We start from the raw sequence: 16,667 nt of genomic DNA, 5'->3' as shown, positions 1-16,667 counted from the left end.
CTTGTATGCGAACACAACGCGTGACCCTGACGGTGGCCTGCTGACTCGGCGAACCGATAGATTTGATTGTTTCTGCCCTGCAGCAATATAATAATATTATGAGACATTACGACGTTTTTATATATATTTTTTTTCGTTTTGATTCGGTTTTTCGAGCCGCGGCGACGACAATAGCTATTAGGTACTTATTATTATATAGAGAGACCTGCACCGTCGTCCCAAGGACTCTCTCGTGCGGTCGTTTGGCTTTTATATTAGATATTATTATTACGCCCATATAATATACACTACACTCATTATTATAGGTTACGATATTAAACTCAAAGTGTAGGCGAGTTAGAGCGAGTGACTTGGCATAAAATATACATTCGAAATATATATATAAATAGATTGTGCGTGATATCCGGCCGGCCGTCAAACCCTGTATTGACTATATTGGCATAATATTCGTTAGCGTACTTTCGGGATGGGGTCACGTGAGACATTTGAAAATGGCGTTTGACACCTGTAAACTAATTCTATTCAAATGTCTTCCAAGTATAAAAATCTAGGGCATTAATTATTGTTTACTTTGAAACGGTACCTAAGAACAAACTTCTTCCCTTACCCATCGCACATATCAGTCATCAGACATTGTCTGTTGTCAAATAATATTAAACGTGCGAAACGTCAAAGTTATTTTTAAAAACTGCGGCAGTCTTAATATATATATATATATATATATATAACAATTACCGTTTAATAAAAATATGTTAAAAAAATAATATAAACATTGTAAATTAACTTTTTTGTAAGCATTGTGGGGTAGAGATTTTTAAAAAAGTTGCTCAAACCATAAAGACCATTTCGATAAGGTCATAAAGGCATTACATTAGTACCCATATAAGTATAATGCTATATTGCATTATTGCCGGTGGGATACATAATATAGGTAATAATATGCATGCGAGTGCAGTATAGTATGGTAATCATAACACAATATACACACCTACGTCGTCAACAGACCATTTTGAAAGACTTGTGCGGCCGAACGGATACCAACATTTTATACTGCAGCTATAAATTATAATATTATAATAATCCAACATCGGCAAGGATACAATAATAACGGTCCATCGCGGTGCTGACATAGGTTTATTTGTTATTCAACAATAAAATATATTATTAGTGTTCGTCGACTTATCGTACAACGAAAATACACACATGCACGTGTATACAGAACGTCTGAGGTGCCGTACACGATAACTATAAAATATCTGCATACATATTATTGTTGTATGTACCTACCTATCCACATCCTGATAGAATACTTAAAAACTGACTACTTGCTTATCCATATAATATTTGAATATTTTTATGGAGACCAATAATCCAACTTTTGAATTTATTCACATAAAACGGTTCATTAATATAATATAATTTGACTGACTTAAAATGTTCGTATAACATACTATAAACACGAAAACGATAATAATAAAAAGGTTTATATTTCGAATTTCGATAAATCAAAAACAAATAATTGCAGTACCTACCTAACTGTGGTACTATACAGTAGTCAACAATAACTTTCCAAAATTAGTAGGCATAGTCGTCCTGCCTTAATATTATTGTATTGTAACAAATAATATTATTGTAAACACTGCACGCGCGATAGACGATGAGTACTATAAGCTATACAACACGCTAATAAAGCTGCATGCATAGGAAAAAATATAAAAACACAGCAATTTCGCTCTGAGGTGTGGCTAGAGTGACATCGTTTTTTAAGTATACGTAATTGAACAATAATCGTTAACATTTTGAAAGTTGTCATACGAATTCATAAAAATTACGAATGTATTAAAATAATATTGGTGTGAGACATTTTCAAAAATTCCATATGGGTGGGGCCAACGTGATGTAAGTATATATTTAAAGGTGAGTTGACCATACGCTAGGCAGACATTTAATGATCTCAGTCCTCGGGATATAAAATTAGCCAATTAATATGGTCTGATTGTCTAACGCAGGCATGTAAAACACGCGGCCCCCGGCTCGTTTTTTATGGCCCGTGGATATTAATGAACAGTTGATCATATACAAAAATTTAACATTAATAATAAACAAAAATATTATTTATGGTTAGAATTTCATTAAAATTTTTCTTTTTAAATCTAAAATTTGAAAAAGTAATACAAGATTCCTCATAAGTTTGTCTACCCTTATCATAAAAAAAAAGTCTACAAGAAAGTCAAATTACATTTTTATGAGCGTTTAAAGTTCATATTTTTACAACATTGGATATTCAATCGATTTCTCATGTAGCGATTTACTTATTTTGTTGTAATTCACAAACGAACTGTAAATACATAAAAATGTTTATATTTTTATTGTCCATACACCGTGAAATTTTCAAAATATTTTGACTTGTATTGAGCTGTAAACGAAAATTTTCAATTTTCAATTTTTTTTAGTTTTTTTTGTATTTGTTGGGTAAAAAAGCGTGAAAAATTAATACAGGGCTCCTGATATATTGCTACAATAGTAGTTCAAAATATTATAAATGCATACGCACAATTTTTTTATAACCATTTAAAGTTCAATTTTTGACAACATTTATTTAATTTTAAATTTTAAAATGATTTTGTAGTTGTATTTTGTAGTCTAAAATGTTCAACTTTTATGGCTAAGGATTAAAAATTTAAAACAAGGTTCCACGTAAGTAAGATATTGTATCTCCAAAATATAAAAACACAGTTTTTTATATAGTCATTTTTTGTACAAATTTGAATGAAATTACATATTAAATAACCAAGAATAACGATTTTAGTTATTTTGCTGTAATTTTATAATAATAATTCAACTTACCGGCTACCGTATTAATAATAAGTAATAACAATATAGGTATAAACATAATATAAAATATCGACATTGACAAATCGTCTCCGCTCAGAATCGTTTTTATTATATCATTGAATTCAAATTTAATACCATCCATTATACAGTGACCTAACCTACTGTACAGCAGAGCGACATCCGCTTACACACCTTTTTTTTTGTAATTAAATAAATTAAAGTAATAAATTAAATTCAAAATTTGAGTTTGAGTTCAACGTGCCTGGTCTAGCGAGTTCCTCGAAACAGTCGGTCAGTTAGGGTCCTCGTCGCTCGTCTGTATCGCCGTATGTATTTTAGTTTCTCCAGAAACACAAATCGCATTAGCACCGCCGTTGAATAATAACTAATTAAATTCGATTTGCCTTGTATACCTATTACACACTATAGGTACCGATGAACTTTCTAATAAGAAGTTGCTGAACTGCCCGAACTTATTTTGAGCAAAATTAAAGATTACCTAATTATGAAATCGATTTTATTGTATAAATTATCCATATAATATTTTACAATTTGTAGAATGGATAAATACAGTATAATATAATATAGGTACGTAATAAAATTACGTAAACAATAATAAATAATAAATAATAATGTACAACATATTATTATATTTAAATTCATGGGCACGTCAGTACGTGACACGTATTATAATGTAATACAAATTACGCATGTAATTAATCTAATTATTAGGTAGGTATATATTTATTATAAGCAATTTACAAATTATAACACTTTATTTTACTAACACAATATATTTGATAATGTAGTAAAAACTATATAAAATAAAGTATTTTAAATAATGTCTATGCTTAGATTTTTAAATACGTGAAATGGATATGGTTTCATTTTCACGATCCACACTGGGTAGTGGGTAGGTACAAAAGGTTCCGGGTAAGGAAAATTATTTTCTGTTCGGCTCCAGTTGGTAATTTTAATGAGACTCGACTTGTATTATTATCCTATTTTAGTTGGTAATATATACATTCGCAAACTATTTTATATGGTAATAAACTTAAGACTAATAACTAATAACTTGTAATATATTATGTAATAAAAATTTTCATACCTAAATAAAATTATTTTTTTTGTGACAAAAATATTGTCGTATCGAATCACGTGACGTAAACATTTATGTTTTGAAGGTATATATTTTAATATTTTAAAATAAAATAAGCATTAGAACATAAAGTCAAGTTTAATATTACGAGAACTCTATATTTTATTATTAGGCTATAAAACCTTTTTCGTGAAAATAGGCTATGTATAAATGTATAATAAAATAAGGTATGATGCAGTTTTCATACATGGCTGACGAACAAATTATCCATGTGAAAAGACCAAAAACAGAAAAATCAGGTCCATCGTGGACATTTTCACTAACTTGTATCTAAACGTATACATATGAAATACCATCACACAATTTTTATGATACATAATATATTATGTAAATTGTTAATATGTAATATATATAATGTATAAATTAGTTGTTAATATTAGTTGGAGATTAGCACAACGTAATATAATATATATATATATTGTAAACGTTCACCATTCATCGTCGTGACGTTTGTTCAAATATAAACAATGCACCTACCCACAATGCAATAAAAGTGAACGTGGCAATGAAAATGCTGTATGACATAAACGAACTACGATTTTTTTCTAATATTTCAAGGATTCGAGCGGTGATTGCAAACGCGCAAGACTTTTATCAGCGTATTTTATTTAATTGATTCTATCTTAATGATTAAATAGATATTGTTTTAATATAATGTGCCTACTCTCTACAGCCTACTATACCTAGTTGTATTGTTTTTATGGTGTTCATAACTGTAATAGCGTGAAATACCTAATAATATGAATAAGGTTTTATACCTAGGTATGTAATATATTAATAATAATATATTAAATTACGTTTATTTTAAATTTAAATTATAGCTATTTTTAACACAAGCCATTTTTGTCTTGGTCAAGGTAATCGTCTTGCTTAAGACACTTAAATTTTCAAGAGTTATCGAATTTGAAGTGATGTGTTAATTTTGTAAATTTAATATAATTATGTTTCTCAGTGAAATTGCACTTTCCTACTTTCGATATTTGACGTCTGAAGGATGTCTAAACTCTAAAGCACGTGATTTATGTCTTAGTGATGCATACAATGGAGGTTCTATGCTCGATATTTAGTCCAAGCTGTTGATTTTAAACCTACGGGACAGTAAAGTGTACTGATAGATATTATAACTATATGTATTGTATAAGTTGTGACTTTGATTTTGCTACAAAAGTTCAATTTCATACTATTTCACTGGTAATATAATCAATCACTGGACACTGGACAGTTTATGTACGATTATTAATGTATTAACGAAATAATATTATGTAATACCATGCGAATAAACGTTAAATAATAATACTATTATAGTCGATTGCAACAATTTATACTTAGCCACTTAGGAACTAATAATATTTGCACGCACGCACGTATAAATAATTCGTATCGTAAATACCAATAATATACAGTGTATCACGAAAACTGGGTACACTTATAACTCAATTACCAATATTACTCAGTACCCTATACATATTTTAGATTTCTGTCTGCGAAAGATTGATGATCCAATAGTCTAGTTTCGTGTCCAGCAAACAGAACTCAAAAACGTGCAGATGGTACCATGAGGTTGACGAGTAGTAAATTGAACTATTTAGTGTACCCTGAAGTTTGTGCGGACACACTGTTTATATATATATATATATATATATATATATATATATATTAACGTATTATATATTTTTATTAATTGCCATATTTCGTACCTACTCCCCAATTTATGAATTGTTTATAATAACTGTTCTATATAAATTGTATGCATATTTAAAACAGTCGATTGGTTTCGTAAATGTTTGCAAATTGTGTGTAACGTGTTTGAAAAATTCATCAGATGTCAAATTTCCACGCCTTTTAATTTAATTATTTTTGTACTGATTAATGCTTGAATTACACAACCAAACGATTCTGTAATGGACTCGCCATGTACCAACATGGGCATTTTTTGATTTCGTATTTTTTTTTATTGTGTGCCTTTTAAGAGACAGCTAGATTCATAATAAATTAGTACGTTGGCAGGTTGTATACTTGCACAGTGTAAGCTGTTAAGTATAAATTATTTGAATTTCCCAATGTTAATGTCCCTAATACGGCACTTGCTAAAAACTTGGCACTTTTCGTCATTCAAACTATTTTTTTTAGTTCGTTAAACATACACATGACATACTCATACAGTCATACTGTATATAATATTAATGTATCTTTGTAAACATATTTTATATTAATCTTAAATTATTATTTATTCTTTATCAGACAATCTTATATATAGTTTTTGTTATGTTTTACATTAATAATTGTAAAACAGAGACAACACATGCGGGTGCAACGTCCTCTTAAATTACAAGTACCTACAATAATGGCTTATGTATAAATAATAAATATTAATTGCCTACTTATACACGGTGATTCTTTTATCACGAAACACTCATTATTTAGAAAAGTAAATTAATGTTTTTGAAAATATTTTTTACATCGTTTCAAGTTGTTAAAAAACAACGTTTTTACTAAAAAATTAAATTTTTAAATATTTTTATCCTTATATTTTTTTAAGTTTTTTAATTTTTTGAATGACAACATAAAGTTTTAATTTCATATTCCAAAGCAGAATATTTGGAGTGGAGTGGTACGGGGTTACCCCGAAAAATGTTTGTCCGCTCACTACTCTGCTTGTCTAAATTTTAAATACTTATAAGTTATAACTCATAAACTACTCGTCCTAAATTCAATTTTTATGTATCAAAATACTTAAAAATATTCTGCTTTGGAATATAAAAATTAAAACTCTATGTTGACATTCAAAAAATTAAAAACTTTAAAAATAAAAATATAAAAATATTTAAAAATATATTTTTTTAATAAAAAGTTGTTTTTTAACAACTTGAAACTATGTAAAAAATATTTTCTAAACACTTTTTGAAATAATGAGTGTTTCATGATAAAAGAATCAGCCTGTATATCTATATTTTAAGTATACAATTTTAGGTATAAGCTATAAGCGTTTCACATTCTATATAATAAATAATAGTAGGTTAACGAGACATTTAAAAAAATGTTTAACGTTTTTAAAAATATATTTACATAATTTTAAGTCGTTAAAAACATAATTTTTCTAAAAAATAAATATATATTTATCCTTTTTATTTTTTTTAACATTTTTTAGATGCAACATCATTTTTAATTCCTTATTTCTAAGCAGAATATTTTTTGGAGTACTTTGAAACAAAAAAATCGAATTTTGGACGATCAGTTAATGAGTTATAAGTATTTAAGGTTTAGATCATTTATTTATAACTGATCGTTCAAAATTTGATTTTTTTGTATCAAAGTACTATAATTTTTTTAATAATGAGTGTCTCGTTAAATGGATCACCCACTATTAATTATTATATTTAATGTGGAACGCTTACCTATATAGCTTATACCCAATTGATAATTTTTTTTTTTAAATTGTTGTTAAAGATTACAAAGTATAGTATAATATATAATATTTTTTTAATAAAATAAAAATAATAAATAATACCTATATAATATGCATTGTGAAATTATGTTTTGAACTCAACGATATTACAAAAATTAAGCGCGTAAATTAAATCGAAAAAGTAACGAGATGACCTATAGAAAAAAACAAGTAACTTGGTGGTGCTTTTTAATAATAATAATTTTAAGCGCATACTGCACACGGATTGGTCTATAATTCTAACCATTGTTGTTACCAAAATGTAACTATTAGGCGGCTCACGTACGTTTCCCCAGCCCTCCACATATCAACTTTCGTGAATTTTCTTTTGCCAATATTTAGTACGTTATTTGTTTGGATTTGTTTGACTCGAATCAGAATTTGTTTGACATCAGGTACCCTGGAAAACTCAATTTTCCCATGGAGGGCTGAGGAAACGTTTCCCCAGCCCCCCTCATAAGTAAATAATGGACTTTCTAGGATTTTTCTTTTGCCAATATTTAGTATGTTATTTGTTTGAATTTGTTTGGACTGAATCAGAATTTGTTCGACATTGGGTACCCCCAAAAACTAAATTTCCCTGTGGGGCTTATAATTTGTTTAAATTGTATGTTAAATAAATTCAAATTCAATTCAATTTGACCTTTTAGGGCAGGAGTCACTCAGAATTGGATTTACATCTAATACTTAGTACGTAATTAGTTTGTCAGCATGATATATTTTTTTTATTACTCAATACATATTATTTTTATTAAACCTGAATTTTTAACAAATTTAGAATATTTGTTAACAATTGTCATTAAATTGAATTTTTTTTATAAAATATGATTTTTTTAATTAAACATTATTTTTATTAAAGTTTTTTTTATCAATTATAGATTTTAAATTATGGATTTCTTACCAAATAAATTTCTTATATTAAGATTCTATTCAAATTGTTTATATTAAATAGAGATTATTTATCAAAATTGATTTTTTTATCAAATAAGGATCAAATGAATAACTGGAAAAAAATATCTGTTACACACTCCTATGTTATGGTATTTTTAGTTATAGTTACCTAGTATATTTAACAAAATTATGTTCATTAGTATTTTTATACCACTTATAGGTTACATGGATAGGTTATAAGGATAAAATTCCATACATTAAGATTTTTTATTCCATTTAGATTCTTTTTATTATATAAAAATGCATTTTTTTTATTAAATATATTTTGTATATAAAATATTAATTTTTTATCAAACTAAAAAATTTTATAACAGATTTTTTATTGAGTTTTATCTAACAGAATTTTTCGTAAGATTTTTATTCAATTTACATTTTTAAAAATAGAGATTATTTATCAAAATTGATTTTTTTTTATTAAATGAATATTTGATAAAAAATCTATTGAATAAAAAAAATTATCTAAATGGAATAAAAAACTTTAAAATAAGGAATTTATTTGGTAAAAAATATATATTTATTAAAAAACTTAAATTTTTTTTTAAAAAATGTAAATTGAAAAAAATCTTACTAAAAATTCTGTTTAATAAATATCAACAAAAAAATCTATTATAAAATTTTTTTAGTTTGATAAAAAATCAATATTTTACATAATAAATATATTTAATAAAAAAAATGCATATATTATGTAATAAGAAGAATCTAAATAGAATAAAGAATCTTAATGTAAGGAATTATATCCTTTTAACCCATCCATGTAACCTATAAGTGGTACAAAAATACTAATAAACACAATCTTGTTAAATATACTAGGTAACTATAACTAAAAATACCATAACATAGAATTGTGTAGCACATATATTTTTTCCAGTTATTCCATTTAGATTTTTTTTTATTAAACAGATTTTTTATCAAGTATTTATTTGATAAAAAAATTCAATTTTGATAAATAATCTTTATTTAATAAAAAACAATTTGAATAGAATCTTAAAATAAGAAATTTTTTTGGTAAAAAGGTTTGGGGGGTTGGGGAAACGTTTCCTCAGCCCCCCACGGGAAAATTGAATTTTCCGGGGTACCTGATGTCAAACAAAATCTGATTCTGGTCAAACGAATTCAAACTAATAACGTACTAAATATTGGCAAAAGAAATTTCACGAAAATTGATATGTGGGGGGCTGGGGAAACGTACGTAGGCGGCTCTCAACTATACACATTTGCCGTGTACACGAAAAATGTTCAGCTATGTCCAACAACACGGTATCGTGGTTAATCGCGTGGTAACTTAACCTAACCAACCAATCACAGCAAAAGATTTGTATACAGGTACATGCGTACGTGTATAGTGGAAACCCACCTTTAGGTACGACGATTCACGATACCAATGATACCATAACACACATACCTATATTATTATCTACCCGATCCTGGGTTCTGATGTTGCATTAACTGTATTAAATATTTATAAATTCTACATACCTAGTTTAATTAAATGATGTCTAATTTATTTATTATTTTTAATGTAGGACGTAGATACATTTACCTTTACGTAATAAACTACAGGGGAAATCCATTGTAACGACATCGGTTCTTACGTCGGCACTGATGTGTGATAATGCGACTAAACTATGACAGTAATATTTTCTTACTATTTCAATGTTAAAGTACACATATAGGTACGGTTATAACTTAAAGTGATTACGCTATAAGTAACGACGAAAGTAATTTAACAGCTGTATTATATTATATAATATAATTATTATTGTTTTTGATCACGTAAATACCTATAACGTAGTCAATAATTCATCAGTAATCCGATAAGCATAATTTAAGAATTTAGGTAATAATAATAAAGATAATGGAGTTGATGTATCGCTTCGTCTTTTATTTAAGTTTAAGTTGGCCAGTTTAATTAACAAATGTGAAAAGAAAGTAACCAAAATATTAGTTTATATGTTTCCAAAATTTGTTAGATACTTTTATTACATCATACCGCTTTTGACGACCAATTTTTCTGGCCCCTTAAAAGTTAAAAATTGTTACAACTGTTTTCCACGGAATAATTGGTACTTTAAACGTGGCGCAGGATACATTGCCGATTGTCCGTAATTATTGGATTCCTATAGTAGTATATAGTGACTAATTATTATACTATTCAAAAGCGGATATCTATAGTTATTAAAAGAGGGAAGATAGAAATATACACATACCTGCAAGACACAAGTCATATTAATATATTAATCAAACACTGGTAATGATTTAAAGTGATATATCATAAAACCATATACCAAAAAAATATAGAAATTAGTAGGTACCTATATATTGTAATAAGTATACTATTATGTCCCCTTTTAATGTCTTTTAATTTAACTATTACTAATAAACGAGAAACGTATCTTTGAATTATATAGTATCTAAAAGGGATCTTCAGTCCCTTACCACTACTTGTATCTATCACTTGTTTCCACCACTTGATAACTCGAGAAGTTGTGTTATACTTCCGGCTTATCAAGTAGATAGGTAACGGAAGTTGATGACGTGTTTTTAATCGATGCGAAATTGTAGCGTATCTCTCATTATTAGATTCATAGTTAGTCTACGTTTTACAGGCTAGCCCCTGTAAATTACCATTGCACGATCGTCGACCAATACAGAACGGTGTTAATATTAATTATTTCAATAAATTCAAAGACCTCGAGGGGGCCATGAAAACGGTCTAGTAATTCTTTTTCTCGTTAAAACGTGTGACGCGGAAGACCGTCGTCGTCGTCAATTCGTCATTGCAGTCGTCGATTCGCGGCGCGGCACGAACTGTAATACTATTTTATACTTAATGGCTAACGCCGCTTTCTTGAGGAATGTCCCTGAACGTTATAATAATATTATTGTTGCTGAAGATCATGTTTTTATTTTTTTCTAACTTTGTTCGATGGAAAACCAAATAATCAACCGACCCGACAAACCTTGGAATTTCACAAAATATTACGTCTTTACTCGAGTGTATAGAGATAGGTACATGTCATTTATTACAAACATTATTAATATTAACTTTGAATCATATCGAAAAAGGTTAATTTAATCTGTTCCCTAAGTAGTACGGACACACTCCAATTGCCTCCGGATTATTCCTCGTTAATCCGGAGGCAATTTGAGTACCGTGGTTTTATTTTTTAAATGGTTAATAGAATTCCCACTTGATTTCAAAACTATCTATTGCTTACTTAATTTCCTCCCACATTACTACATTAGGTGACCTTTATTCTAGATTTTCCTGCGATCAATTTAACAAATCTATAGTTTAATTATATTGTTTCGCAATTCACTTTAAATATTGATTTCATATAGGTATAATCAAGCAAACCTCGTTATGTACTAAATGTAATTAATTATTATAACTAGAAACTCATCAGGTTATATAGTTATTCTATAGGCAGGTATATATTTTATACATATTATAATTTTAACTCAAATGAAAGCTGTGTTATTAATTAAGCTGTACATGGATTTTTCATACACGTCAGTCGTTTTGTCATTTGCTAGATTTTTTATGTAAACCAAACTTAAATCCGTACCAACTTAATTTCCAACAACAATCATTTATCGACGTCCGATTACGATGTAGGTAAAAAAGGTATAATATAATGTAGTACTTACCTTGAATGTGGTACCTATAGTGTTGTATGCCACTGTTACTATTGTATCTGTGGTTAGAATATCGTTACACTTACAAGAATTAATCGAATTAATGCTTAACGATATATTACATGAATTATTTGTTATAAACTTATAAAATATATAGGCATGTCGTATGTGTATATAATGTATAGGTACTTAGAAAATACATAAGTTAATGAGTTTATTTCATAACACTTTTATCAATGACATTTAACCTAAATAAAAAGTTTAACTAACAAGGCACATAATATAATACTATAAAATAGTTATTACAAGTAGACAATGTCGTAACAAAAAATGTATTTTTGAGATGTAAATAGGAGTTACTGCATTTCATAGGTTGAAATGCTTTTCAGATTACCTATCTACTAACTGGTGAAATTCACCAAATTTTACCGACTTACCCGCAAGTTAGGTACCTGCACTTTAGAAAAAACTTTTCCTACCTACCACAAACATGAATAGCTAAAAATATATTTTTTACAATAAATGGGTAGTTTAAAACATGATATTACGTATATCGTATTTTAAAATGTAATAACAAATAAAAAAATTAAAATTAAATAAGCATCACTGTTAACCTTATCAAACAATATTTAGTACCTACTTAAAAAATTAACCATACCTCTTCTTTTATGATCATCACTTGTATCTACCATTTTGAAAAATGATATACATTTTGCTAGTCCTTTTAAAAATTATGAGAAGTTAGTTCATTTGAATAAACCCAATAAACTATTAACTATAGTTTGGTAAATATTTAAATTATAGATATGAACATAAATATAATATCAAACAGTTTTCAATTATATATTTTTACCTTGGGGGGTCGAGGTAATTGACCTCATAACAGAAAGTCATTGTTCGAAACAGTTGTGAACATTTTATCAAATTACCTATTTAAAAAAATAATTACTATCTATAACGGTTTATATATATATATAATAATATTATATTGATCGTACAATTAATTTATTACTGGACATAGTTTTACCCAAAGGTCAGAATTAGATTAGTACTACAAATAAAAAAATTGTGATTTACCTAAACATTTTAATAAATAATAAATGTACCAAATGAGTTCCACTGCATCAAGTGACAATCTGACAACTAAAATATATTCTTAAGGGTACGCCAGTGCAATATTTGTTTTGTCTCTCAGACAGTCGGATCCGTGTGAAACTCACGTGAAATTGTCTTTGTTTTTTAGTAATAATTGTAGATCAACAGCATCTAATACCTATTACAACAATTATAGAGAAGAATATTAAAATAAAACATTGAAATTATGTATGGTTAAATTACCCAAATACACAAACAAAAATTAAACTATATTATATCCCTTAATTGAATACCTATATATACCTTAATACCTTACTTATTTATTTATTTGTGACATGTCAATTTTCATATACATATTATGATTGCATCAATAACAGATATTTATAATTGTGTAATGATTTTATATTTATTAAATTCAACAGGAATCCAAAATGGGGTTCGGTTCTAAAGATGAGTGGTGTGGATCCATCGTCAAGTACAGCATGTTTTTGTCCAATTTTATCATATTCGTAAGTAACAAATTATTAATTTTGGTTAGAAATTACAATAATGTTATTGAACGAACTATAAATTTGTTACTTTCAGTAAGTATTTTATTATACACTCTTAAGTATGACTTAAGTTAAAGGTAATTATGTATGCTTTTTTGAAGAAAAAATCAAATTGCAAAAATAAGACAACGTTTGTAATAGTGATAAAAATTTTAATGAAGATTCCTATTTATTTTGGTTTTGATTGATACAACTTCTGATATCACGTTATTGTGTTGTAATAAAAAAATTAATTAAAGTTTGAAATTTGCTCTCGAAAATTGAGTTACACCAATATTAATTCAAAATATTTAATTCTATAAAAAACTGAAATTAAATATTAACATAATAAGAATAATATTAATTTCTGTGTTCATTATACAAATTAATATTTTTTATTTTTTTAATATTCATATCTAAATACCTATTTAATACAATATGTCTACTGCACCTCATTAAATTAAAAACCAATCTAATAATTATACATTTATATTATAATATATAGTGTAATACTGTAATATACTTGATTATAGTCTATAGAAAATATTAAAATTAAAATTGTATTTGTTTGCAGATTGGAGGCATCGTATTGGTGGCCATATCAGTGTATACGCTGTACGACAAGTCTTTCATCAAAGAGCTATTGGGCACCAACTTGTTCACAGGTGCCGTGTATATATTAATCGTGGCGGGCATTTTGCTGTCACTTCTGTCATTTTTGGGGTGCGCCGGAGCCGTCAAAGAAGTCAAGTGCATGCTACTGACGGTATGAAAAATAGTCTCTTATAATTAAGACGCACACACCTTTTGGTTTTCAAAAAAATAAAAATAAAAACTTGTGAGGAACCACAAATCAGATTTAGAAATTCTAAATGTAATATACCTATACCTTATTCCTAGCATAATAAGTTATTATGAAGTTTTATTAGTTATTACTTATTAATAATAACTATAATAACACTTTATAATATTTATTTTAATGGTTGGTCAGTTATAGCTGAGAGGTGCCATCACCTATATTGTTTATTTACCCATACGAGTTAGTAATATATATTAATTTATATATTAATATTTAAAAATATTAAAAATACATATAGGCACAATTTTTTTTATAAGCATTTAAAGTTTCAATTTTGAAGAAAGTAGTATGTATTAGTATGTTCTAAATACTGAGCCCTTGAGCCTTGAGCCTTAAGCCCTTGAGCCTTGCTCGTCCGCTGGCCCTTCTCATCACTCGCGTACGTCCGCGACGTTACCCCACCCCACATCCCGCATCCTGCATCCCACCGCCGCCGCCTGATCCGCTACGTGTGTGACGTATATTTACCCCTCCACCTGAACCCGTATCACGTGACCGATACATATTTTGTATATTTACCCCCACCTCCCCACTACCTTACGATCCGTTATGTGAACTACATATATTTTATCAGTTATCAATAGGGAACGGATTTTATTGTAATAAAAAAATCAAAATATGTACATAAATATGTAATTATTTTTATCGAAATATGTAAAAAAAATATTAAAATATGTAAAAAAAATTTAAAAAAGTATATCGAAAAAACGTATTAGTAGATATTAAAAATTACAAAAAAAATATTTTATAAAAGAAAGTAATACAAACGACGTAGGTATATAAAACTAGTATTATTCTGGAACATAACAATGCGAAACAACATATTGTTGAAGGTTTGCAAATGAAAAATTGCGACGGTTTGGTCGGAGAATACTCTTATATTGACTAAACGACCGTTCTACGTCAACAGATGTGATCGGGGCGTAATTCATATTCACTATATCAGTAGGAGTGAATTCAATGTCCAGAGAGCCCTGTTGATTTTTACCAATTAAAATATCTCTGATAATTTTAATTGTTTGAAATCCAGAATTTTTTCCAATGATATCGGCAAATTTATTTTTGACGATTTCTCCCATGTGCCCTTGAGTTTTTTCTAATTTATCTGCTGATTTTTCTACAATGCTAATACTTTCTATCAAAGACATGTTTTTAGTTTCCAATTGTTTAATTGTCTGAATCAAAAAACAAAAATTTGCAGAAATGTATGTCAAGTTGTTTTTTAAATTGATATTTTGCATCAGTGAATTTGCTTTTTCTATAGCTGCAGCCGATTCAGTATCGAAATTTAAAATAACATTTTTTATTTTGTCAAAATGATCGCAATAGTATTGGACGGCTTCAAGCCACGTACCCCATCTTGTTATAATAGGTTCAGGAGGTAAATTAAGATCTGGATACATTTCTTTAAATTTTGAAACACGACTTGGCGCTTTTAAGAATATTTTTTTAATGGTCGCTATTAATTGATCAACCTCGGAATAATTGCATCTTATTGTTTCTGAGACACGGTGAAAGCCATGTACTAAACATGTCAAATGAACCAGTTTAGGGTAAAATGCTGTTAAAATACTACCAGCTTTAACCATATAAGGTGCAGCATCGGTCAAAAATAAAAATACGTTTTCATATTTTACACCATTTGGCCATAATAAGTTCATAGAATCATTAAATAATTTAGTAATAGTTTTATTATTGCATTTTTCTAAATGCACACAATTTAAAAGAAATGATTTAGTAGGCTCAGAACATAGTTTGCCGATGATTACATTACCAATATACCTGGCCTCTGCATCTGTCGATTCATCAATTGAAACTCATATTGGTCCATCTTGAATAAACTGTCTAATTGATTTTAATGTTTCCTCGTAAATTATACTAACATAATTCTTTCGGATGGTACTTTCATCTGGAATTTGTTGGCCGGTATATTTTTCTAAAAAATCTGTGAATTCTCGATTTTTTAGTTTGAAAATAGGAATATCCGCGCGAATTAACATACGACACAAATCGGTATTAAAAGCTGACAAATTATTAGAAGACGTAGATGGCTCTGAACTCAGAAAATTTTGTTGAAATTTTTTTTTACGATCTCTATTTTGTTGGTGCTTAGATGTAGATATATGCTGAGTAACTGAATAACGCTGATTTATT

The 16,667-nt window shown here is 28.0% G+C and overlaps 1 protein-coding gene across 2 annotated transcripts in view; it reads left to right on the top strand.

The window, feature by feature from the left end:
- The window catches only part of LOC132934486 (CD151 antigen), a 77,725-nt gene that overhangs the window by 30,009 nt on the left and 31,049 nt on the right, over positions 1–16,667 (top strand). For both annotated transcript variants that reach the window (XM_061000786.1, XM_061000787.1), the window contains exons 2-3: positions 13,547–13,633; positions 14,229–14,420. In XM_061000786.1, coding sequence (XP_060856769.1) covers positions 13,547–13,633; positions 14,229–14,420 — 279 coding nt within the window. The remainder of the gene's footprint in view (positions 1–13,546; positions 13,634–14,228; positions 14,421–16,667) is intronic.

This window comes from Metopolophium dirhodum, chromosome 1 (assembly GCF_019925205.1).
Source record: "Metopolophium dirhodum isolate CAU chromosome 1, ASM1992520v1, whole genome shotgun sequence".
NCBI lineage: Eukaryota > Metazoa > Arthropoda > Insecta > Hemiptera > Aphididae > Metopolophium > Metopolophium dirhodum.
This window is presented reverse-complemented; position numbering and strand designations above follow the sequence as displayed.